The sequence below is a fragment of the Malus sylvestris genome, chromosome 15 (genome assembly GCF_916048215.2).
Source record: "Malus sylvestris chromosome 15, drMalSylv7.2, whole genome shotgun sequence".
Classification (NCBI taxonomy): Eukaryota; Viridiplantae; Streptophyta; class Magnoliopsida; order Rosales; family Rosaceae; genus Malus; species Malus sylvestris.
In genome coordinates this window covers 17,613,820-17,637,483 of record NC_062274.1, presented here as the reverse complement: position 1 = coordinate 17,637,483, position 23,664 = coordinate 17,613,820, and the positions used below count along the sequence as shown (strand labels likewise).

Below are 23,664 nucleotides of genomic sequence, written 5' to 3'. Positions count from 1 at the left end.
TACTCTAATATCATTTGGTAACTTGCCACTCATGCCACTTACCAGGTGAAGAAGTAACTCATCTTCGTGCTACCAACAAGGTGATGAAATGTACAACCCGTACTCTAATATCATTTGGCAACTTGTCATTCATGCCACTAACCAGGTGAAGAAGGAACTCATCCTCGTGCCACCAACCAGGTGATGAAATGTGATGAAAAGTGATGAAGGAACTCACCTTCGTACCACCAACCAAGTGATGAAAGCAACTCACCATTCATTCCACCTACCAGAAGACGAGTGGTACAACTTGTACATGTGAACTCCTAGCATTCACAAATAATCAAAAACCCTCAAACTTGACAACTCAACTATGGGAGCACTTATGCCTAACAAAAGTTATAGTCACCAACAAAGTCTTATTGCAATCCAACAACAACTTTAGTGCATAGCATACAAAGATCAAGCTATTCAACCCTCTTGCATTTGCTTTAGACATTTCCCCTCTGTAACAATGCAAACACTACAACTCGTAGAAAGCTTCACACTCTTGATCAAGATAATGTGAAGCAAAACCAATTTATGGTGCCAACAAGAGCTTCATCAAAAGAGTTCAACCACAATTCTCAAAAGTATCACACACTCTTGATCAAGACAGTGTGAAGCAAAACCAATTTATGGTGCCAACAAGAGCTTCATCAATGGAGGGCAACCATAATTCTCAAAAGCTTCACACACTCTTGATCAAGACAGTGGGAAGCAAAACCAATTTATGGTGCCAACAAAAGCTTCATCAGAGGAGTTCAACCACAATTCTCAAAAGCTTCACGCACTCTTAATCAAGACACTGTGAAGCAAAACCAATTTATGGTGCCAACAAAAGCTTTATCAATGGAGGACAACTACAATTCTCAAACCTTCGAGGCAAATTCAAGACTGTTCGAAGCAAATTCAATTTATATGGTTCATCCAAGCCTTCGACTACTACAAGGTGTGGCTTGCATCACAATCTCTTGCTCAACAGTATGGAAGCAAAATTTGTATATGTTGTCTCTCCCACATTTTCAAACTTCTAGTTTCCCAAAAAAAAAAAGGAAATTCAACAAAGCTTCATAAATGGAAGACAACTACAAATTCTCAAAAGCTTCACACTGTCTTGATCAAGATAGTGTGAAGCAAAATCAATTCGTGGTACCCAACAAAGCTCCACCAACAAAAGTTTCATCAATGGAGGACAACTACAAATTCTCAAAAACTTCACACTATCTTGATCAAGATAGTGTGAAGCAAAATCAATTCGTGGTACCCAACAAAGTTTCACCAACAAAAGTTTCATCAATGGAGCTTCAACCTCAAAGCTTAAAATATATATATATTTTTTTTTCGGAAATTCGAAAATTCAAAAATTCAAAAAAAAAAAAAAAATTGCCTAGGCCTCCTCTTCTTTGGGCCTAACAACTTTCATAACAAATATATATGAAGGAGGAATTTTGGGCTACCACTTAGAAAGGAAAATGGTGAAGTTTTGTTACTTTGGAAACTTGGCTACTAGCAAAACACCTCGTCAACTCCCTCGACCGGAGACTTGGGAGACTCCTACCATATGCTACTGCACGACCACTCAGTGACTTGAATTTTTCAAGTCTCCAACCGAGATGTTTTCCTCACTCGGGAAATTAAGGGAGCATTACCTCAACCTACATGCTTCACTCACAAAGCTTCAACATACAAGATTCAACAAAAGGAAAAATTCAAAGAATTTAGTGAAGAAGGCTTTGGTGTATTTAACACAATATGTTGAAATGAAACAAAGCTTGTTTATTGATATATCCGATAAGTTATAAATATGTACATATACATGAATCAAAATAAACAAACAAAAGGGAGCATTCACAAAGGTTGCTCAGGAGAAGTCTCAGCAGTCGGTAGAGCCCTAGAAAGAGGAGGCACCAGAGGGTGATTATTCGGAGCCTCAGTACTAGGCAGAACCCCAGAAGGAGGAGGCACTGAAGGTTGATCATTTGGACCTTCATTACGCGGTACAGCTCCAGAAGGCGAAGACAATAAATGTCTTTGGAACAAACCCACAAACCTTTGTTGATTAAGTAAAATCTGACCATTAGATTCCTGCAGTTGGTCAAGCTCCATCTTCATGTTTGTAGCATAGTCATGTGCGAGCCTATGCAACTGTTTATTCTCATGCTTGAGCCTTCTGATATTCTGTTTAAGACTTATCACTTTAGCTGCCAATGATTCAACTTGGCGGGTTCGAGCAAATAGGTGTTGGGCCATATTAGACACAGAACCTGCACACTGAACACTGAGAGCCAGAGACTCCTTAACAGCCAACTTATCAGACCGTGTGGAAAGTAGTTTGTTATCTTTGGGAGTGAGAATGTTCCTGGCCACCACCACAGTGGTCATATCATTCTTCATCACAGAGTCCACAACGGTAAGATGACCAGTAGGGGATAAGAAGGATGGGCGCCATATGTTGTCTTGAGAAGGCATGGCTGCCTCTTCACTAAAGTTCAAGTCAAAACGACGGTCGGATGGGCCAGACATTCTCAGAAATGATGAAGGAGAAATGAGGTGCAATAAACTCTGAAGTAAGGGGAAAATTCTTACAAGCAATAACTCTATGAATGTACTTCTTGTACACAATTGGTGCCCTTATAAAAGAAAGGGCAACAGGGCCGTTGGTTCAAAAATCGAAGATGCACCATTCTCCGGATTCCGAAGAGGCACCACTTTCCACACGCAACATCAACTCCTGGGGTACTACAGATAACTTTGCCAAAGATCTCTGAAAAAGTTTAGACACATAAATTTTGAAGGTCTAGCTACCATACTATTACCCACAAGGGTAAAGGAACAGCACCACTGCTTGATTACTAGAAAGTCCCAATGTGTGTCAACCTCCGTGCTCCGTGGCAAGGCAGACTGGCAAAAATGCCCAACCTTTACTCACATTCGAGAAAACACTCTCAACAAGATTGCTTGCTCAAAAATCGAAGAGGCACCGCCCTCCGAATCTCAAGAGCCAGACTCCCAACATGATTACTTTCTCAAAAATCGAAAAGGCACAGCTCTTCGAATCTCGACAGGGAAAAAGCATGATATGGATACTCTTGCTTTTAACCCCGATATTATGAGATACTCTTACTCTAGTATGGCTTGTTTGCAGAGGTATTATCAGGGGGGAAAACTGAGTATTTCCAAAGACTCTGCTAAGAGTGCCCTTTCGGATGTGAAGAAAAGTTGAGCATTTTTTTTATTTGCAGGTCTGCTTGGCTGTGGAGGATAAAGGTCTACATATATAGGAATTGTCTTAACAACGAATGGTAACGTTGTTCCTTTACCCTTCTCGGTCATAGCAATGTAGTGGGAGTTGCAAGATTCACGTATTTTAACTTTGTCAAAACACTTTGAAAAAATGGTCTGTGGTATCTGGAAAGCTGATGTTGCGTGTGAAGATTGCAGACAAGCTTTATCCAAGGAAATCTAGCTCTTAAAGTTCGGGGAGCGGTGCCTCTTCAGTTTTCGAACAAGCAATCTTGTCGGGGATCTGGCTCTCGAAATTCGGAGAACGGTGCCTCTTTAATTTTTGAGAAAGCAATCTTGTTGAGAGTCTGGCTCTTGAGATTTGGAGAGCGGTGCCTCTTCGATTTTTGAGCAAGTAATCATGTTAGGAGTTTAGCTCTCGAAATTTAGAGAAATGTGCCTCTTTGATTTTTTTCCTTTGACCTTGTTCTTACCTGCAAGACAAGGAGAAAAAGAGCAATCAGTCAGCACTTGGAATCAAGCTTCCAGTCAGGAACTAACTGCCTGGAACCCCTTTCCTGATTACTTATCTGACATTGCTCTCGAGTACTCATCTTCAACATCTTACGCTTCTAGAGAAGATACCACATCTGCCTGAGGAACAGATAGAGCAAGTGAGAAAGATACAAGGAAGCATGTGGAGACAAGTATAACATAACACGTGCTGATATATCCAATACTTTGTCAACAGCAAAAGTATCCCATATCATCAGGGTCGAACGTATTCTAGATTTGGTGGACTTGTTTTGACCCTCAAATTCTTAAGTCACCAGAAAACCCTTCAGCCCAGTTTAAGAATAAGCCTGTGGAAAGTTACTTCTTCAAAAGCAAAAGTATCTCATATCATCTATTCTCCATTTGCTTCTCCTTATCCTTGTTGCTGATTACGACACAAGGAGAATGAGAACAATCAACCGGAAGCCAAAGTCGAACCTCAGATCCAGGTTGCTTGCTTGGAAGTCTGATTGCTTACCTTGTCTGGTACCTCATTCGACAAATCTCCTAGCTCGGCGACTTGGGGGACTCCTACTATAGGGTTTGTATCGCACTTGACCAAGCCCGAAACTACAAGTAAGCTTCAAGTGAAATTGATACATTACCTTGTGCATCTTCATCGATTAAAGATACCACCCCTGGATGGAGGAAAAGTACTTCCAGAGAAGATGCCACATCAACATATGAGACAGATAAGACAAGTGAAAATGATACCACACTTCGGTACTTAGAAGTTTCGTGATTACTCAATGACTTGAATCTTGCAAGTCCCTAACCGAGGAGCTTCCCTCACTCGGAAACTTAGGGGAGCACTATTTGTACCATACTTGACCAATCCCGAAACTACTAAGCACCGGTCAACGTTATACCGTCAAGGACCCAGAAGAGTTTCCCTCAAACTAGGAGGCTAATCACAGCACGACACGTGTCGACATCAGAAGCCAATCATATCGCGACACATGTCAACATCAGAAGCCAATCACAACACGACACGTGTCAATGTCAGAATGAAACTAGAAACTCTCTTTTATAAATAGAGATCATTCTCTCACAATATTTCCTAATGTCATTTGTACTAAATCATTCACTAGTACTCACTAAAGGAGAGCTTGAGCCTATGTACTTGTGTAAACCCTTCACAATTAATGAGAACTCCTCTACTCCATGGACGTAGCCAATCTGGGTGAACCACGTACATTTTGTGTTTGCTTCCCTGTCTTTATTCATTTGCATACTTATCCACACTAGTGACCGGAGCAATCTAGCGAATGTCACAAACTTAACACTTTTTGTTGTACCAAAGTCCTCGTTGATTTTGTGCATCAACACAAGATATAAAATTGACATCCTAAACTAAGCGACGACAACTGCGTGAGACAGCGTGATCAGATGCAAGAGAGATAGCACGTATGTGCGGAGAGATAGGGATAAGAGAAACACGAAACCGCGAGAGAATAATATGAGTTCTTTTTGGACTAGGTTATGAAAAAAACCTTTAACTTAGTTAAAAAGAAATGAAATTAATGGAACTCTAATACCTAAACCGCCTAGACATCACTTAGCCCCTACCCGATTTGTCTTTTTGTTTTGGCCTTAATTCCATGGGTCCTCCAACGCCTAACACTTAAGTCGATTTTTAGAACAGTGATTGTCCATCACAAACAATCATTGACTTTATAACCCTGACTCTGTGTCCAAAAATAACGTCAGTCACAGATAAGCTTTTTCAGTCCAAACTATAAATATGCGCTTTTAAGTTTCTGATTGTATTTTAGATCTAGAATATTGGGTTCGATGCCAATGTCTTATGTCGACGTCAAAGCTCAACACCAATAAATGAACTTTGAACCATCCTAATTTGGGAGCGTATGATTCATGTGTTTGAACTGGGACATCGAGTTCTAAACTAAATTTGCCATGAACCCTGAGCTGTGGTCTATGTTCAAGAGGAGCATGGACTCATCTGACTTTGTTTATGAAAAAAAAAAACAAAAAACAAAAAACAAAAAACAAAAAACAAAAACAAACAAAAAACACTTTTAACTCTTCTACCTATAAGTGCTTCTAATAAGTATTACTTAGGTATTATTTAAAAAATGTTTTTAAATGACTGCATATTTAAAGAATATGTTTTTGAAATCAATTCTTGGTAAAAATGAAAATTAATCTGGGAAAAACACTTGCAATGTTTTTTGCAAGAAGTATATTATAGAAAACACTTCGAGTGCTTTTGAAATCCAAAAGCATTGTTTTTAAAAACATTTCAATCGTTTAAAATTACTTTCTAAAATGAATCCTTATGGCTCGTTTGGATTTGCTTTTAAAATGACTGAAAGCGTTTTTGGAGAAAATGTTTTTGCGTTTCAAAATCACTTAAGGTGCTTCTTGTAAGAAGCACCAATTATGTTCTTCTATAGAAAGCACTTCAAGTACTTTTATAGGATTTAATTGTATTTTTACTAAGGATTCTCAACAATTCCCAAAATACTTTTAGCCATTTCAAAATCGTATTTAGTGATAATCGAACCTAAGACTTCTCACTTACAAATAAAAAGAAATATCATTAAATCGTAATACTAAGTGGCAACAAACTCTTAGTTAGATGGTAAGTATTTTTTTTTTTTTTTTGGGTAAAGAGATGGTAAGTATTTTTAGTCTTTTTAAAAACGCATCTAGACAATCTTTACAATCACATGCCAAACGGGCCATAGTTTTGTAAAATTGAAATCACCTTTAAAAATCACATGCCAAATGGGCCCTACATCTTGTGGTACTGGGCCTCTTCCGGTCTTGCAGGTGTGTACTTTCCACAAACATGGCCCATCATCGAACGGTTCCAACCACGCCTCCACTGCTCGCTTCACTCTCCAGCAGCAGCACAGAAGACGAAGAAGACAGAGAGAGAGACAGAGAGTAAGAAGCTGACTGGAAGCAGAAGCAGCACCGTCTGGTAACCTTAACGTCGCCTCTTTCTCTCCAACGCCATTCGAAGCTTCGTCGTACTAGGCTCAACTCGAAATGGCCCCTCATTCGGAGTTCACTGACGGAACCCAAGCGCCCAACTCCCTCCAGGCCATCTGCTACAAGCGCGGCTCCCTTCAGCTACTCGATCAGGTCTCTCTCTCTCTCTCTAACAATTCATTTGAATTTATTGGAATTACATTTTTATGGAATTAAGTTCTCTCTCAGTACAAAAATGGTAGAATTAACTATTAGGTTTGTGGGTTTTGGACAGACGAAGCTCCCATTACAAAGTACATATTTGGATATCCGGGACTCTACGGATGGATGGTAAAAGATTGAAGCTTTGCTCTTTCCAAGTGCTATGAACTCTCTAATTTTCCGATTTTACCAATTGGGTCATTGCTTTTTTCTTTTTCTTTTTTCAGGCACGCAATCAAAGACATGGTGGTGCGCGGCGCACCCGCCATTGCCATTGCCGCGGCTCTCTCTTTGGCCGTGGAAATTTTTAACTTGGAGGATTTCAATGGAACGCCTGACGAAGCGTTTTCTTTCATTGTCATGAAATTGGAGTACCTTGTCTCCAGGTTAAGCATGTCAATTGTAGTTTTCAAGTGTTTGAGTTGTGGTGTTGAGATGTCATTGTGATTGTGTGGTGTGTTTTTCAGCCGACCAACTGCTGTCAATCTTTCGGATGCTGCAGCTAAACTAAAGCAAATTGCATCCGCGGTTGCCACTACTACTTCGGACGCAAGGAATGTGTTTGAGGTGCTCTTTCCTTTGAAACATTACTTTTCCTGTGATATGGTTTGGGCCCTAAGAATCTTTTTGATAATGCTAATCTTCGATTGTACTTGCTTTGTTTGTTCACTTTTATAGGCTTACATAGAAGCTTCTGAAATCATGCTCAAGGACGATGTCGCCTCAAACAAGGCTATTGGATCTCATGGAGCAAGTTTTATTCAGAACCTACTGGGAAACTCTAAGAACATTTCTATGTTGACCCATTGCAACACTGGCAGGTATTTTTCCCGGGAACGCATACTTGATGATTTAGTCATTTGCATTATGTGGTTGCCCCTATGGGTTTGTCGTTTGTGTAGGTTGCTCATGTGCCACTTGTGAAGGGTGGTTTTATATTTGGGTAATGCTAGGGAGACTAAATTTAGAGACAAAATTTGCAACTAAATGAGGTGTCACCAATAAGAATGAGTACGTTTATCAACGCTTAAGTAATAAACCAATCATCAACTTCCACATCCTTTAGTTTCCAACATTTTGTCTCCCTAGCATTACCCTTTATTTTTATAGACTGAAATTTTTATATTGGCCTTGTCTGACCCTGATATGTTTTGTAAATGTAGTCTTGCAACAGCTGGTTATGGTACTGCTCTCGGTGTCATCCGTTCACTTCATACTGAAGGAGTGTTAGAAAGGGCCTATTGTACAGAGACACGCCCATTCAACCAAGTGAGTGTCTACTCTGTAGTTGTTTAAGCTTTTTCTTAGCAGCAAACGTCCTCCACAGAATTTTTCGTGATATTCACGTATGTTGATATTAGTTAAAAAAAAGTGGTCTCGAGAGGAGTAGCATGCTGTTCGAAGTTGGGTGAAAGTATCATTGGGGATATACTATTGCATCCAAACTTGATGGGAAGCCTGCCTTGGTGTTATTTATATTTTGTCTGTGGTGTGAACTTCAGGTCATTGAGATGATTGTTGTAGTTAGCCACTCACTTGGGTAAAAGTATTCAAATGCGTTGATGAGTATTATTGATACAATATTATATACCGACTGCAGGGATCCAGACTCACAGCATTTGAGTTGGTGCATGATAACATACCTGCTACTCTTATAGCAGACTCGGCTGCAGCTGCATTAATGAAATTTCGACGTGTGAATGCTGTAGTTGTTGGAGCAGATCGCGTGGCTGCAAATGGTATTTGAAATGAAATCTACCACTCATCTGCTTTAGCATTCTATTAATACGGATTTTTGTCTAATTGATTTCCTTTTTACTTAATTCAGGTGACACTGCGAACAAGATTGGGACCTACAATCTTGCCGTGAGTGCAAAGCACCATAACATTCCATTTTTTGTGGCTGCACCACTCACTTCCGTCGACTTATCTCTTTCTTCTGGAGAAGAGATAATAATAGAGGAAAGATCTCCAAAGGAATTGTTGAACACATACGGAGGACTCGGGGAACAAGTTGCTGCATCCGGAATCTCTGTCTGGAACCCGGCTTTCGATGTTACCCCTGCCAATTTAATAACCGGTATCATAACCGAGAAGGTATTCTCACTCATTCTTTATGTGGTATAATCAACTAGAGCTTCTTGTGTTTGAATCTGATGGCAATTTGTTCTCTAAGCAGGGCGTTATTACAAAAAAGGGCACTGACGCTTTCGACATAAAGGGTTTTGTTCAGAAGGAAGCCGTGCAGGCCAGTGCATAAAACGAAGGCTTCCAGCATTGGATGAAATATACCCGGAGGAGGTGATTGTTCGTGCCGTGTAACTTAATATGAAGAGTGCTATATATGTCAAATAATTGGGAGAATCAGTCTTACCCCAAGTGATGACTGTTTTCCCAAAATGTAAGCAGGCCATTTTTATGGTATTATTGGTGGATGCATTAAGTACAGATTTAATAATAAATAAGGAAGTAGCTGGGAAGATTTGGAGGAAAATTCATAGTCTTGTTGGAATCTTGGGACTTCATCCATGGAATGTGAGTGTTCTCTCTCGATTCGTCCTCGGCTGACCGGAAAGTTTATGCTAAAATGTATGGGCTTCGAATGGGATGTTTGTAGGGCATTCATAATTTCATCAGTCACAAGTTTCCAGGGATTAATGGCCAACCCTAAATGTGGAAGTGGTCACATTTTTGTTACATAAGTTGACTAAAATGATTAAAGGGTGAACAAAATGTAAACAAATTGACACTCACACCGGACTTGGGAGTGTAAGACCATATAATATAGAGGGTACCTAGTTTTATTTCTTGCAAATCTTTCTCAATTTTTAGCCGTCGAATCGAATGAATTCAAGAAGATCAATGGTAAAAAATTAACAAGAATGTATGGGAAGTAAAAATAGTTGAGTGAATAGCACTTTTCTTATGTCAAGTGTGCTACGTAGTGCCATTTGGGACAAACAAAAGCAATATTTCTTCCGAGCGAAATGTTATAAGCTGACAGAATTGAATACATTGCCTTGAACTGTCTTTTTTGGCAGCACAAGGCCCGGAACAGCCAAATGCCTCTAATTTTTTTTAATGCATGGGTTCCACTACCAAGCAATAAGATGAAAATTAAAATCATTTTTAATTATTATTTAGTAGTTATTTTAGTTTTGAGTAGACCTGTAAACGAATTGGGTTTATTAGGTTTTGATCGGGTTTATTTCAACCCGTTAATTTAACGGGTAACCCGAGCCTAACCCGTTAACATTTTTTTCGACAAAGAAGAATCTAGGAACCGGAAACTTCTCTGCTTGCCGAGAATATCTTAGCATGGGCAACTCCGTTCGAAATCTAAATCTGCAGTCAAATGAAGAACTGAAGTCTTCCCCTGCCAATGCAGAGCAGGTCTGGCCATTGTCCTCTTTTTATATCTGTTTGATGATTTCGACTTGTTCCGTTTTATATGGTAGTTTATTTCCATTGAAAAATGTTAGTAGAAAATCATTGAAAAATGAGTAGTAATCTGTCTCTCTTACCTCAGACCAAGTCGCTGGAAGATTACTACAGAAAACAGAACAAACGCATCGATTTTCAGGTCCAAGCCGCACCTGGAGAAACCTGGTAGGGGTTGTTGGCTGCGTTACATCTTCAGCATATAAATGCTGTCAATTCTTCCCAGAAGCTCACTATGAGGAGAAGTTTATTATTTCTTTGGCGACTAGAGGAGGCTGGTTTTGGTGTTGGAGGTGGGGATGGTGGTGGTGAGGAGGCTTGTGGGGCGGAGGAAGGGGGGAGTAAAGAGGCTTAGGAAGTCGGTGTAGAAGAGAAAGAGTGGTAGGACTATTAAAATTACACAAAACTCCTCACTAACGGGTGGTTAACAGGTTTCGCGAGTTCACCTAAAATGGCCCGTTATGTAACGGATTGACCCGTTAACCACCCGACCCGTTTATCACTCACCCGAATACTAATTTTAACTGATCGGGTCGGGTCGGGTTGAAAATGCCAGATCTAGTCCTGAGGCCCAATATATTATTAAAATAAATGTGGGTTTCTTTGGCGACTGGAGGAGGCTGGTTTTGGTGTTGGAGGTGGGGATGGTGGTGGTGAGGAGGCTTGTGGGGCAGAGGAAGGGGCGGAGTAAAGAGACTTAGGAAGTCGGTGTAGAAGAGAAAGAGTGGTAGGACTATTGAAATATGTAAACTCTTCACCAATAGGTGGTTAACGGGTTTTGCGGGTTCACCCAAAATGACCCCTTAACCACCCGACCCGTTTATCACTCACCCGAATACTAATTTTAACGGGTCAGGTTGGTTTGGGTTGAAAATGCCAAGTCTAGTCCTGAAGCCCAGTATATTATTAAAATAAATATTTGACACATCCATTAGATGGAAGAAAATTTTCCATCTATATTAATTGGTCACATCAGCTATCATATAAAAATTTGAGAATAATTATTTGACATGTCCATTGGAGATAATCTAAGAGGAGATACATTAGCTACTTAAGGTACAAGTAAGGGCGGAACCACCCACCCAGTCCAAGTACTTGGACTAGGGTAAGCTTCAACCCAGTCCAAGTACTTGGACAAACAAATTTAGTCAGTCACCCACACATAATGACTAGAGGAAAAGAACATTATAGCCCGTCGATTTGAAACTTTTTGATTCCGCCTTCAATACAAATCCCATGTAAATCTAAGGTGAAGCTAGGTTAAGATTCACGTCATTCAGTAATTAACGTGACATGAGTATAAATGACTAATTTTGGGTCATATTGAAACTCTTAATAGGTTGTTAATTGGCCCCAAACTCCGGTTCGGCCCAACAATCAGGCCCATAATATCGACCTCTTTGTCTCTCTCCTCCTACTAAAATTTCGCTTCACGAGTCACGACCAGCTTCTTTTGTAATCTGTGAATTACAGAGAAAGATTCTTCATTTGATACAAGCATCCAAGCAATTGGCTTTTCCAAAGGTTAATGGCTAGCAGTTCCTCGGCTTTCAATTGGGTGGTGTTTGGATACGCGAATAACCGAGCAAGTGAAAGAAAAAAATATGAAGAAATCGCCATTGCTGTTGCAGAATGCAAGCGACAGCAGCAAGAATCAGAGTCTGGGAGAGGAAGCTCTGGTGAAGTTGTTAACAGAATAAGATGTAGCATCTTACCTACCTACAAATAAATTTCCAAAACACTCAAATTGCAGCTTGAAAATCAAAAGGAATCATCTGCGGAGTGACCCAAATCGATAGGAAAAGTTTACTCAAACTTACATATTGATTCTTGCTTTATTTCTTTTGCAATTTTTATGATTTAAATTAAAAATTGGTTAAATTCGAGGACAACTGTAGACATTGAAATTTCGGTAAATAAATGTTGACCGATAAATCAAAGTTTCAACGCTCATGTATTACATAAATTTTACACGTAGCGTGTGTCTAAACAAAAAATTGAGAATCATCGGAAAAGTCATCAAATATGACACGTGTCAACACCTGGCAGAAACGACTTATTTCATATGGAATCTTATATTCAAAATTAGGCCTTGGAAAATACTATAAATAGAAGCCAATTTCATTCATTTCATTTCACCAATTCATATTACACCTTGAAGCTCTGAAGCTCTGAAACTCCGAAGCTCTCAAGCATCCAGGTTCCGAAGAATCAAAAAAGCCTTTTTCGTTCTTCGTTCATCGTTCTTCCAAGATCAAGCCCCAACGACCCTTGGATCAACACTCATCCACCTTCAAGATCAAGCCCCGACGGCCCCTTTGAAGAACTTCCGCCAATTCAAGATCAAGCCCCAAAGGCCCTTGAAGAACTTCCACCAATTCAAGATCAAGCCCCGACGGCCCTTGAAGAAAGTGGTCATCGTTCATCATCCGTTCATCCCGAAGAATCAAGAAAGCCTTCTTCGTTCTTTGTTCATCGTTCTTCCAAGATCAAGCCCCGACGGCCCTTAGATCAACAATCATCCACCTTCAAGATCAAGCCCCGACGGTTTCCTTTGGAAATATGAATATTATTTTGTGCACATTGTTCTTGTCTCGTTCATTTCAGGAAATTTTCGTGTTTACAAATTTGGCACGCCCAGTGGGACCTCTTTACCTTTCATCTATTTCTCCGTTCAAGAAATTTAAGCACACTTCCAAAATCAATGGCATCAAGGAAGGCTCAAGCTGTTCCCACAACCGGCACAAAGAACAAGAGTGTCCTCGTCGCAAGTGGTGCACTTTGGGCATCACGACTTGAAGCAAGACAAGAGCTACTTCTGCCGCCTCTTTCACCTCTGCATCAACTTTGCCAAGGGAACAAGAGCACTCAAGGCACGAGCCTGTGATCACCTTAGCCTCACTAAGGGCACCAAGGGGGGAAAGCCCAAGGAAATACTCCGAATCCATGCTCTCTGATGCCGATTCAAGCGGCAGTTCAGCCATGCAAGTCATGACCACTGGAGCAACTTCAATCGATGAGCAGCTGGCTCAAATGAATGAAGTAATCGCAAGGCTAACCCGAACTGTGAAAGAAAAAGACTTGCAAATTGCAGCATTAGTCAACCTACTGGAGGCGCAGGACGGCGAGAAACCTGACCCAGAGGATGATCCACTAAAAGGAAGAGCTGGCGGAGAAGATGAGCCTCCGATGAAGAAAATCGATGTGAAGTTGGAGCCAGACCAAGCAGCGGCACTCACGGGATCTCTTTCTATCTAGCAGCTGCAAAAGATGATCACTAACACCATCAAGGCACAGTACGAAGGGAGCTCTCATGCCTCCACGTTGTACTCTAAGCCTTACTCCAGGAAGATCGACGCCTTAATGATGTCGAGGGGCTATCAACCGCCGAAGTTTATGTAATTTGACGGAAAGGGAAACCCGAAGCAACATGTCGCACATTTCATCGAAACCTGCAACAATGCAGGGACGGAGGGAGATTACCTAACCAAGCAGTTTGTGCGCTCGTTAAAAGGAAACGCCTTTGAGTGGTACACGGACCTGGAGCCCGAGTCCATCAACAGCTGGGAACAGTTGGAAAGGGAATTCCTCAACCGCTTCTACAGTACCCGCCACACTGTGAGCATGCTAGAGCTGACGAGCACAAAGCAATGGAAGGAAGAACCAGTCATGGACTACATCAACCGATGGCGTAATCTAAGCCTCGACTGTAAGGACATGCTTTCCGAGATTTCTTCAATCGAGATGTGCATCCAGGGCATGCAATGGGGTTTACAATACATCCTTCAAGGTATCAAACCACGGACTTTTGAAGAATTAACCACCCTTGCCCACGACATGGAGCTGAGCATCGTTCACCATGGAAAGAAGGAGCCAATCACCGATTTCAAAAGGGATAAGGTGTTTACTTCAAGAGCAGACAATCATGGGAAAAAGCCCGCCAAGGAAGCTTTTACCACCAATACCACCCCTATCAAGATCTCGTCCGCACCCGTCAAAATCTCCTTCAATAAAGCAAAGGAGATAAAAAGAAGTGAGCCTTCCCACACCCAAGATAGGTACAAAAACACCTTGAGGGAACTGGAGCAGAAGGTATACCCTTTTCCTAACTCCGACATGGATGCAATGCTAGAAGACCTGCTAGAGAAAAAGGTGATTGAGTTACCTGAATGCAAACGCCCTGAAGAGATGAATCACATCAATGATCCCAAGTACTGCAAGTACCATCGTATCGTCGGTCATCATGTGGGCAAGTGTTTCATCCTAAAAGAACTCATCATGAAGTTGGCACAACAAGGGCGGATTGAGCTCGACCTAGAAGACACAGCTGCAATGCACACCACTACGGTCGTGTTCGGATCCTTTGATCCCGTGCCTCTTCAAGAAATGCCTGACCATGCTCGGCAATACTCAAACCACACTGCACCTTCTGCACCACTGTCACTGGGGGCAAGCAACCAAGATGCACCTACTGACGATGACAAAGGATGGACATTGGTGACCTATAAGAGGACGAGGAAACCGAGACCGCAAGCTATAAAGCCAAAGGGGGAACAAGGGAGAAAGCACCGCCGCCGCAGCAATAGGAAGTCTAAAAGAAACATAAGAGTTGCTAAGCCAATATATGTTGGGGAACCTGCGGAGCAAAAGCCACACATTCCCGTCTCCTTGCACGAGTACTTCCCGGAGGACTTCTTCCAATATTGCACTATTGCTGCATGTCACATGGTCGAAGTAGAAATGGAAGAACCCTCAAAAGGCAAAGTTGTCGCCACTGAGGGAGAAAAAACTTTTACATCTGAAGAAGGTCTGCCAACACACTTTAGCATCGAGGAAGCGCTACAATTGCCAAAGAAGATACGAAGAGCACTGGCAGCGGTTTTAGCAAGTCCAAACGACCACGAAGTGCAAGAAAGCAAGAACGAAGGCTTGAGGCTTCGGCCACACGAGTGTGCCACATGCTGTGCTGCCGAAGACACAATCCACTTCATTGACGAAGACTTGCTGCTAGGATCCAAGCCTCACAACCGTCCTCTCTTCGTCTCTGGGTACGTAAAGGAGCACAAAGTCAACCGTATGCTTGTGGATGACGGATCAGCCATAAATATCATGCCAAAGTCAACAATGACCACAATCGGCATCAAGGTGGATGAACTATCCCTAAGCCGTCTACTAATCCAAGGTTTTAACCAAGTAGGACAAAGAGCGATGGGCATGATCCGAGTGGAGATGACCATTGGTGAACTCAAGTCAAACACAATATTTCACGTGATTGATGCAAGAACTTCCTACGGTTTGCTCTTAGGAAGGCCTTGGATCCATGCTAATGGAGTAGTACCGTCCACCTTTCACCAATGCTTAAAATTTTACCGAGAAGGAGTAAAGGTGATCTATAGCGACACCAAGCCATTCACCGAAGCCGAATCACATTTCGCAGACGCCAAGTTCTACATGGATGAAAACATGGTGCCCGAAACTATTCCAAAAGAGATCAAATCCATGGGCAAAGCAACACCTAAAAAGCATGAGTGGCAAGCCGTGCCCAAGAAGCAAGAAGAAGAAGTTATGCCATCTTCAAGGAAAAACGACGATGAGCTTGCTAAACCTGCAACAACCAGAGGGAGTAGGATGCCCTCAAATGGACCAAACATACCCGTTTTCTGATACATCCCGACGTCGAGAAGAAAGAATGGTCAATCCCTGTTTGAAACTGCAGCAAGCAAAGCCGATGCACAGTGGCACATGGATAATATAAAGTTGCTCAAAATGAATGCAGTTTTGCCTCTGACACAGCTAGGCAACACTAAGGTTGCAAGACCATCACAAGGCTTCATAAAAGGCCTACCAAAAGGGGTAGAACCATGGAAGAAAATATCCAAAATATCGGCGAAATATCGCCGATATTTTCGTTTTTTTGGGTTAACGATATTTTAATGAGTATCCAATGAGTTTTCGTCAAAATATCGCGATATTATCGATAATATCGCGATATTAACTATAATATCGCTTAATATCGCGATATTAGCTATAATATCGCGATATTTTGTTCAAAAATTCCTGAAAATTTTGAAAAGTCACAATTTTGAACACAGAGGGGTTCGAACCCCTCCCACGTTAACTCCTTAGCGCCTTAACCACCATACCACTTATGTTGTTGTGATAATATGCTACAATATTTATATATATGCTTTTGTTTTGAATTCTTTTTACAAGAAACAAATTTGCACATTTTCCAAATTTTTTGTGGTATTATATTTTAAATTGTGTCAATTAATTACTTAGTCAATGGCATGTAGTTTTTAATTTTTCTATTTTTTATTTGGTCACTTACATGGTAGGGCTGGAAAAAATTCCGAAAAATCCCAAACCAAACCGAAAAAGTCCCAAATCCAAACCGAAAAATCCCAAACCAAAACCATCCTGAAGTTCGAGAATCCCATCCCGAAAAATACCAAAATTTTCGATATGGGATTGGTTTCCAAATCCCATTTGTTTGGTAATCCCGAAAAATACCGAAGTATTCGGTTTCTTATTGACTTTTGGGTTTTGGTTCTTGAAAACCATTGCCATGGTTGCTAACTACTCTTCAAAATACACTCACTCTACACATAGAGATGATGAAGATAGTGAAAATTTTGAACCTCATAGGAACTCTATGTGGTACTAAGTCACTCATGTATCTTACCATGCAATGTATAAAGTGTAAAATATTGTACTAATTCATTATATATAAATGATTATGGTGTGTTTAGACTTCTTTCATTAATTTCTACATATTTTCTACACTCACAATGTTTGTCAGCTCGCTATATAATCAACTTGATAATGTTAAATCCATCATGCAATGCATTTCCTTCCAATTTTTTGTGATAAACTAATAGATAATTGACTAAATAAACATCCTGCAAAGTTTCAATAAAAATTTCCAAGTTTTTCTTACAATTTCCGTGGTTTCCATGTAATTTTTATCGATATCGATATTATCCCGATATTTCCGTGTTTTCGGACTACCGATATTTCCGATATTACCGATATTTTCTTCCTTGGGTAGAACCAAGCTTTCTCCCAACCAAGAGGACCGAAGAAGGTTTTGATCCAAACGCCTACAAACTCATGTCGAAAGCTGGGTACAACTTCACCTCCTCTGTAAATTTGGGAAAGAAGGATTTAAACACCGTCAAAGACAACGAACGTGATCTCACTAAAACTCAGAAGAAGTTGGAGGAGCATGGTTACAGGGTCAACAATAACAAAGCTGGACTTGGCTTCACACCAAATGCACTGGTGAAGATCTCCAGCAAGGCAAAAAATGCTAGCGCTCAACACATCAACGTGAGCATTATACAAGATAAAGATGAGCCTCAACCTGCCCCCCAAGCGTCAGTATTCGATAGAATAAATCGTTCAAGGCCTAGAGTTTCAGCACCTAAACTCATTGGCGGTCAAAACAGAACTTCCGTCTTCAAAAGGCTTAACACGTCAGCATCTCGAAGCTCTGTTTTCAAAAGGTTGTTGAAACCTAAGAAGCAAAGCAATACGACTAACTTTCCTCCACGACAATCAGTTATGGAAAGACTTGAAGAAGCCAAAGAGCCTTCAAGAAGGAGAAAGACGACACCAGAAGTAGAAAAGATCGATCGTCTGGCAGAAAAGGATGACGTTCAAAGTTCCATTCCTTCAAGAATGAAGCGCCAAGCAATTTTGGAGGTTAACACAGTTGGATCACTGAAAGTAAAAATGCGCACCATCATCCACACTGGACAATCTTCATGCCAACAAGCTCGAGAGGTCAACACCGAAGAAGAGGTCCAAGACGTCTTCCACATCACAATCCAAGAAGGTGAAGAAGATGAAATCCTCAAGGAATATGTCATTGCAGCACCGTCATAACTCAAAGATGGAGGGCAAGCCACATTTGAAGATCTCAAAGAACTCAACTTAGGCACAAGTGAGGAATCGAAGCCTATCTTCGTGAGTGCATTACTAAGTGCAGATGAGATAGAGAAGTATTACCAGCTGCTATTAGAGTACAAGGACATCTTTGCTTGGACCTACAAGGAAATGCCCGGCCTCGACCCTATCATTGCTGTGCATCATCTTGTAGTCAAGCCTGGAACGCGACCAATAAAGCAAACTCAAAGACGCTATCGATCCGAGCTCATCCCATAAATCGAGGCCGAGACTGACAAGTTGATCGAAGCAGGCTTTATTCGAGAGGTGCAATACCCCAAATGGATCTCCAACATCGTCATAGTCCTTAAGAAATCTGGACAAATACGTATTTGCGTAGACTTCCGAGACCTCAATGATGCTTGCCTAAAGGATGACTTCCCCTTGCCAATCATTGAAATCATGGTGGACGCGACCACTGGCCATGAGGCACTATCATTCATGGACGGCTCTTCTGGATACAATCAAATTCGTATGGCTCTTGAAGATGAGGAACTAACAGCCTTCCGCACTCCAAAAGGTATCTATTGCTACAAGGTGATGCCCTTTAGTCTGAAGAATGTTGGAGCTACATATTAACGCGCAATGCAGAAGATCTTCAATGACATGCTACATAAGAACGTAGAATGCTATGTAGACGATGTGGTGGTCAAGACAAAGAAAAGATCAGATAACTTGAAGGATTTGCGAGTAGTGTTCGAAAGTTTGCGAAAATACAACCTCAAGATGAACTCGTTAAAATGTGCATTTGGCGTCACATTTGGAAAGTTCCTCGGCTTCATTGTCAAGCATCGTGGCATTGAAGTGGATCAATCAAAGATCAAGGCCATTCAAAGCATGCCCGAGCCAAGAAACCTGCACGAGTTGAAAAGTCTACAAGGACGGCTAGCCTTCATCAGACGCTTCATCTCCAACCTTGCAGGGCGTTGTCAACCGTTCAGTCGACTCATGAAGAAAGATGTTCCGTTCGTATGGGACAACGCATGCAACAATGCTTTTGAAAGCATAAAGAAGTATTTATCAAGTCCACTTGTCCTGGGGGCACCTGTACCAGGGAAACTGCTCATATTATACATTGCTGCTCAGGAAAGTTCAGTTGAAGCACTCTTGGCACAGGAAAACGAATCCCAAAAAGAAGGAGTGCTCTACTACCTCAGTCGAACGCTCACCGGTTGTTAAATCATGATTTTTCGTTTATAACCGTCGAAACTTTTTGTCCCGTTACTTTATCTATGAATGTTTGTTTTTTTGCAATTTTTGGTGTATGCGATCTCGAAGTATATACAAATATGTTTGACGGTTGGATCATTGAAACTAATTTCATAGAATGAGTATCCCATCAAAACAATAGATTCACTAATACTTAAGAGTTTATTCATATTTTCATTAAGTATAACATAAGATTTTGTGGTATCCACCACTGTAAATATTTTAAATTGAAGATTGAATTCATTCATTGTATTCATATAGGGTCATGGAGTGTTGCTGTAAAAAATCATCAAAATCGGAGTTAAAATAATCGTTAAATCGTGATTTTTCATTTATAACCGTTGAATAGTTTTGTCCCTTTACTTTATCTCTGAATATTTGTTTTTTGCAATTTTTGGCGTATGCGATCTCGAAGTATATACAAACATGTTTGACGGTTGGATTATTGAAACTAGTTTCGTAGAATGAGTATCCCATCAAAACAATAGATTCACTAATACTTAAGAGTTTAATCATACATTCATTAAGTATAACATAAGATTTTGTGGTATCCACTACTGTAAATATTTTAAATTGAAGATTGAATTCATTCATTGTATTCATATAGGGTCAAGGAGTGTTGTTGTAAAAAATCATCAAAATTGGAGTTAAAATAACCGTTAAATCGTGATTTTTCGTTTATAATCGTCAAAAAGTTTTGTCCCGTTACTTTATCTCTGAATATTTGTTTTTTGCAATTTTTGACGTATGTGATCTCGAAGTATATGCAAACATGTTTGACGGTTGGATCATTGAAACTAGTTTTGTAGAATGAGTATCCCATCAAAACAATAGATTCACTAATACTTAAGAATTTATTCATACTTTCATTTAGTATAACATAAGATTACTAGTGTAAATATTTTAAATTGAAGATCGAATTCATTCATTGTATTCATATAGGGTCAAGGAGTGTTGCTGTAAAAAATAATCAAAATCGGAGTTAAAATAACCGTTAAATCGTGATTTTTCGTTTATAACCGTCGAAAAGTTTTGTCTTGTTACTTTATCTCTGAATGTTTGTTGTTTGCAATTTTTGGCGTATGCGATCTCAAAGTATATACAAACATGTTTGACGATTGGATCATTGAAACTAGTTTCGTAGAATGAGTATCCCATCAAAACAATAGATTCACTTATACTTAAGAGTTTATTCATACTTTCATTAAGTTTGTAAATATTTTAAATTGAAGATCAAATTCATTCATTGTATTCATATAGGGTCAAGGAGTGTTGCTGTGAAAAATCATCAAAATCGGAGTTAAAATAACCGTTAAATCGTGATTTTTCGTTTATAACCGTCGAAAAGTTTTGTCCCGTTACTTTATCTCTGAATGTTTTGATGGGATCCTGAAGTATATACAAACATGTTTGATGGTTGGATCATTGAAACTAGTTTCGTAGAATGAGTATCCCATCAAAACAATAGATTCACTAATACTTAAGAGGTTATTCATACTTTCATTAAGTATAACATAAGATTTTGTGGTATCCACTAGTGTAAATATTTTAATTTGAAGATCAAATTCATTCATTGTATTCATATAGGATTAAGGAGTGTAGCTATGAAAAATAATCAAAATCGGAGTTAAAATAACCGTTAAATCGCGATTTTTTGTTTTATAACCATCGAAAAGTTTTGTTTGGTTACTTGATCTCTGAATGTTTGTTTTTTGCGATTTTTTGCTGATACGATCTCGAAGCATATACAAACAATTTTGACGGTTGGATCGTTGAACTTAGTTTTGTATAATTCGTATCCTATCAAGTTCAATGGTGTGTCTATATATATATATATTAAGTAGATTTAAATCTATTTATTTTGTACGTATAATTGACCGGTAAACGAAGTAGTACATCACGTGTCATTATAAAAATAGTGGGATATGTCATATGTGTGATAAAAAGTTAATAACTTAAAAAAAATAAAATTTCTCACTACTTTTATTAATTTTCATTTTTCCCTCTCTTTTTTGTTTCCTTTTCAGCTTTTCATATAATTTTCATTTTTCCCTCCCTTCTTTTTCTTCAAAGGGCAGCAGCCTGCCCATCTTTCCCTCTCTTTTTTTGTTTCCTTTTCAGCTTTTCTTATAATTTTCATTTTCCCTCCTTTTTTCTTCAAAGGGTGCGGCATGAATTGAATGGAATTATGGAATCAATGGATGCATATTAATTAATAATTATTATAGTTTTTTATAAAATTTAATTTAAAATTTAATATATATATATATATAATTATTATAGTTAATATTGGGGGTATAATTATTATTGTATATATAATTATTATATATATATATTATAGTTTTTATTGGTATAAAATTGTTAAATTAATATATATATATATATATATATATAATTATTATAGTATTTTTTTAGGGTTATAAAATTATAAAATTAATATTCTGCTTATCGTGTATCGTGTTACCCATGTGTATATCCAAATCAACCCGTTATCTTAACAGGTGCTTATCGAGTTGCCCGATAACGACCCGATTCGTTATCGTGTCGACCCAAACACCTGTTAATTTCGTGTCGTGTCGTGTCGGGTTATCGGGTCGTGTTAGGAATTGCCAGGCCTAGGTGCAGATGAAGTATAAAGGAGAGAAATGAGGGAGGAACTGGCCAATGGAGGAAGAGAGGGAAAAAGGGAAGTGACCAATGGGGGAGAAAAGAAAGGATGGGAAATGAGAGAAATGGGGAGCGGGGGATCATTGACCCATGAATTGGTAAACCGACCTGGTCGGTTTTCTTGCCATTTTCGACGGGTTTTAGCCCATTTTTCCGACGAATCACATCAAACCAACCCTTGTAAAACCCTCCATGACGTTCCTCTTCCTATTACACCCCAAAAATCAAGGGATTTGGCTTTGAAATTGGGAGAAACCGCACGGTGGGGTGCGGCAGATTTGGTTCAATTTACCTAAATCTGAAACTAACCACACCCATCTCCACCACCATTAGACTCCCTTTAAGGTCTAGAACAAAGCCCAATCAGTTGTAAGGGCGGCGGATCATCGAGGAGGAAGAATCGAAGCACACATAAAACTAGGGTTTCGGTAGGTTTTCGTGAAATTGAGGTCTTTCCCGGCCAAATTGGCCTTGGTCACAGGTATGAAAGTTGCTCTACTCACTGAGATATTCATTTCTATGAAGTTTAAGATTTTTTAGAAATAGTTGAATTTTTCGACGAGTCGGGACGGCCAACCGCCACCTGCGGCGGCGCGTGGGCCAAGATGTCCCCTGAACTTCCTAGGCTAAATTTGAAAACCTTGATTCCATTGGTGAAGTCCGATTGACGAATTTGCATCGTTTAAACGTAGTTTCATTAAGGTCAGCCACTTGATTATTATAACAATCGACGATCCGACCGTTGAATTGTCACCAAATTTTGAGATGTTATAATACGAAATATTTGAGGATATTAGAAACTTACGGATTAGGAATCCGACTTACGGATCTTCCTGAATAGGATATAAGTTCTATTGATAAGAATTCTAAGACATGATTTGATAATTGTTCTAAGTGCTGATCGTTCATGACGCCTTGATGTTGGTGCTACGGAGTTGTTGCGCGGACTCCAAGTGAGTGGGCTTTTGGTTTTCTATATATACGTATATATGCTTCACATTTTCCAAGAAATTGTTTTAAATGGATTTAAGTTTTTAAAAGCCATGTCAATTGCATTATATTTTAGTATATGCATTCGTATAGATATGCATATTATTGTATGACGTTGTGGACGCCCAGGTAAGCTTCATGTGAGTACATATTGATGATAGTGATTGCAGTGTGTATGGTTACGTTTAGATGCATTTAGAGCTCATTATCCTGCACTTCGATGTTAGTGCTCCGCCTGAGGCCAGGGCCTAGCCTTCACGTGATTATTCACCTCCCACACCACACGCTTAGCTTACACCCAGCCTGTCGTACAGACCACATTAGGTGGTTCCGACTCATGTGCAAGAATTGGTAGATGAGCTATAGGCTTAGCCGTACAGGTCACATTAGGTGACTCCGGTTGACATATCATTTTACACTGATTTATTTCACCTGGCTTACTTATTT

The 23,664-nt window shown here is 39.9% G+C and overlaps 1 protein-coding gene and 1 pseudogene across 1 annotated transcript; both read left to right on the top strand.

The window, feature by feature from the left end:
• The first annotated feature begins 6,645 nt into the window (after positions 1-6,645).
• On the top strand, positions 6,646-9,454 carry LOC126601483 (methylthioribose-1-phosphate isomerase-like). The gene is made up of 9 exons (XM_050268198.1): positions 6,646-6,912; positions 7,034-7,089; positions 7,188-7,346; positions 7,428-7,527; positions 7,639-7,781; positions 8,124-8,229; positions 8,561-8,699; positions 8,789-9,057; positions 9,140-9,454. Exons 1-9 carry the CDS (start codon positions 6,817-6,819, stop codon positions 9,218-9,220), a joined length of 1,149 nt encoding a protein of 382 aa, XP_050124155.1. The 5' UTR covers positions 6,646-6,816; the 3' UTR covers positions 9,221-9,454.
• Positions 9,455-10,233: 779 nt separating this feature from the next.
• Positions 10,234-11,118, top strand: LOC126601488 (probable adenylate kinase 7, mitochondrial; annotated as a pseudogene).
• Positions 11,119-23,664: the final 12,546 nt, after the last annotated feature.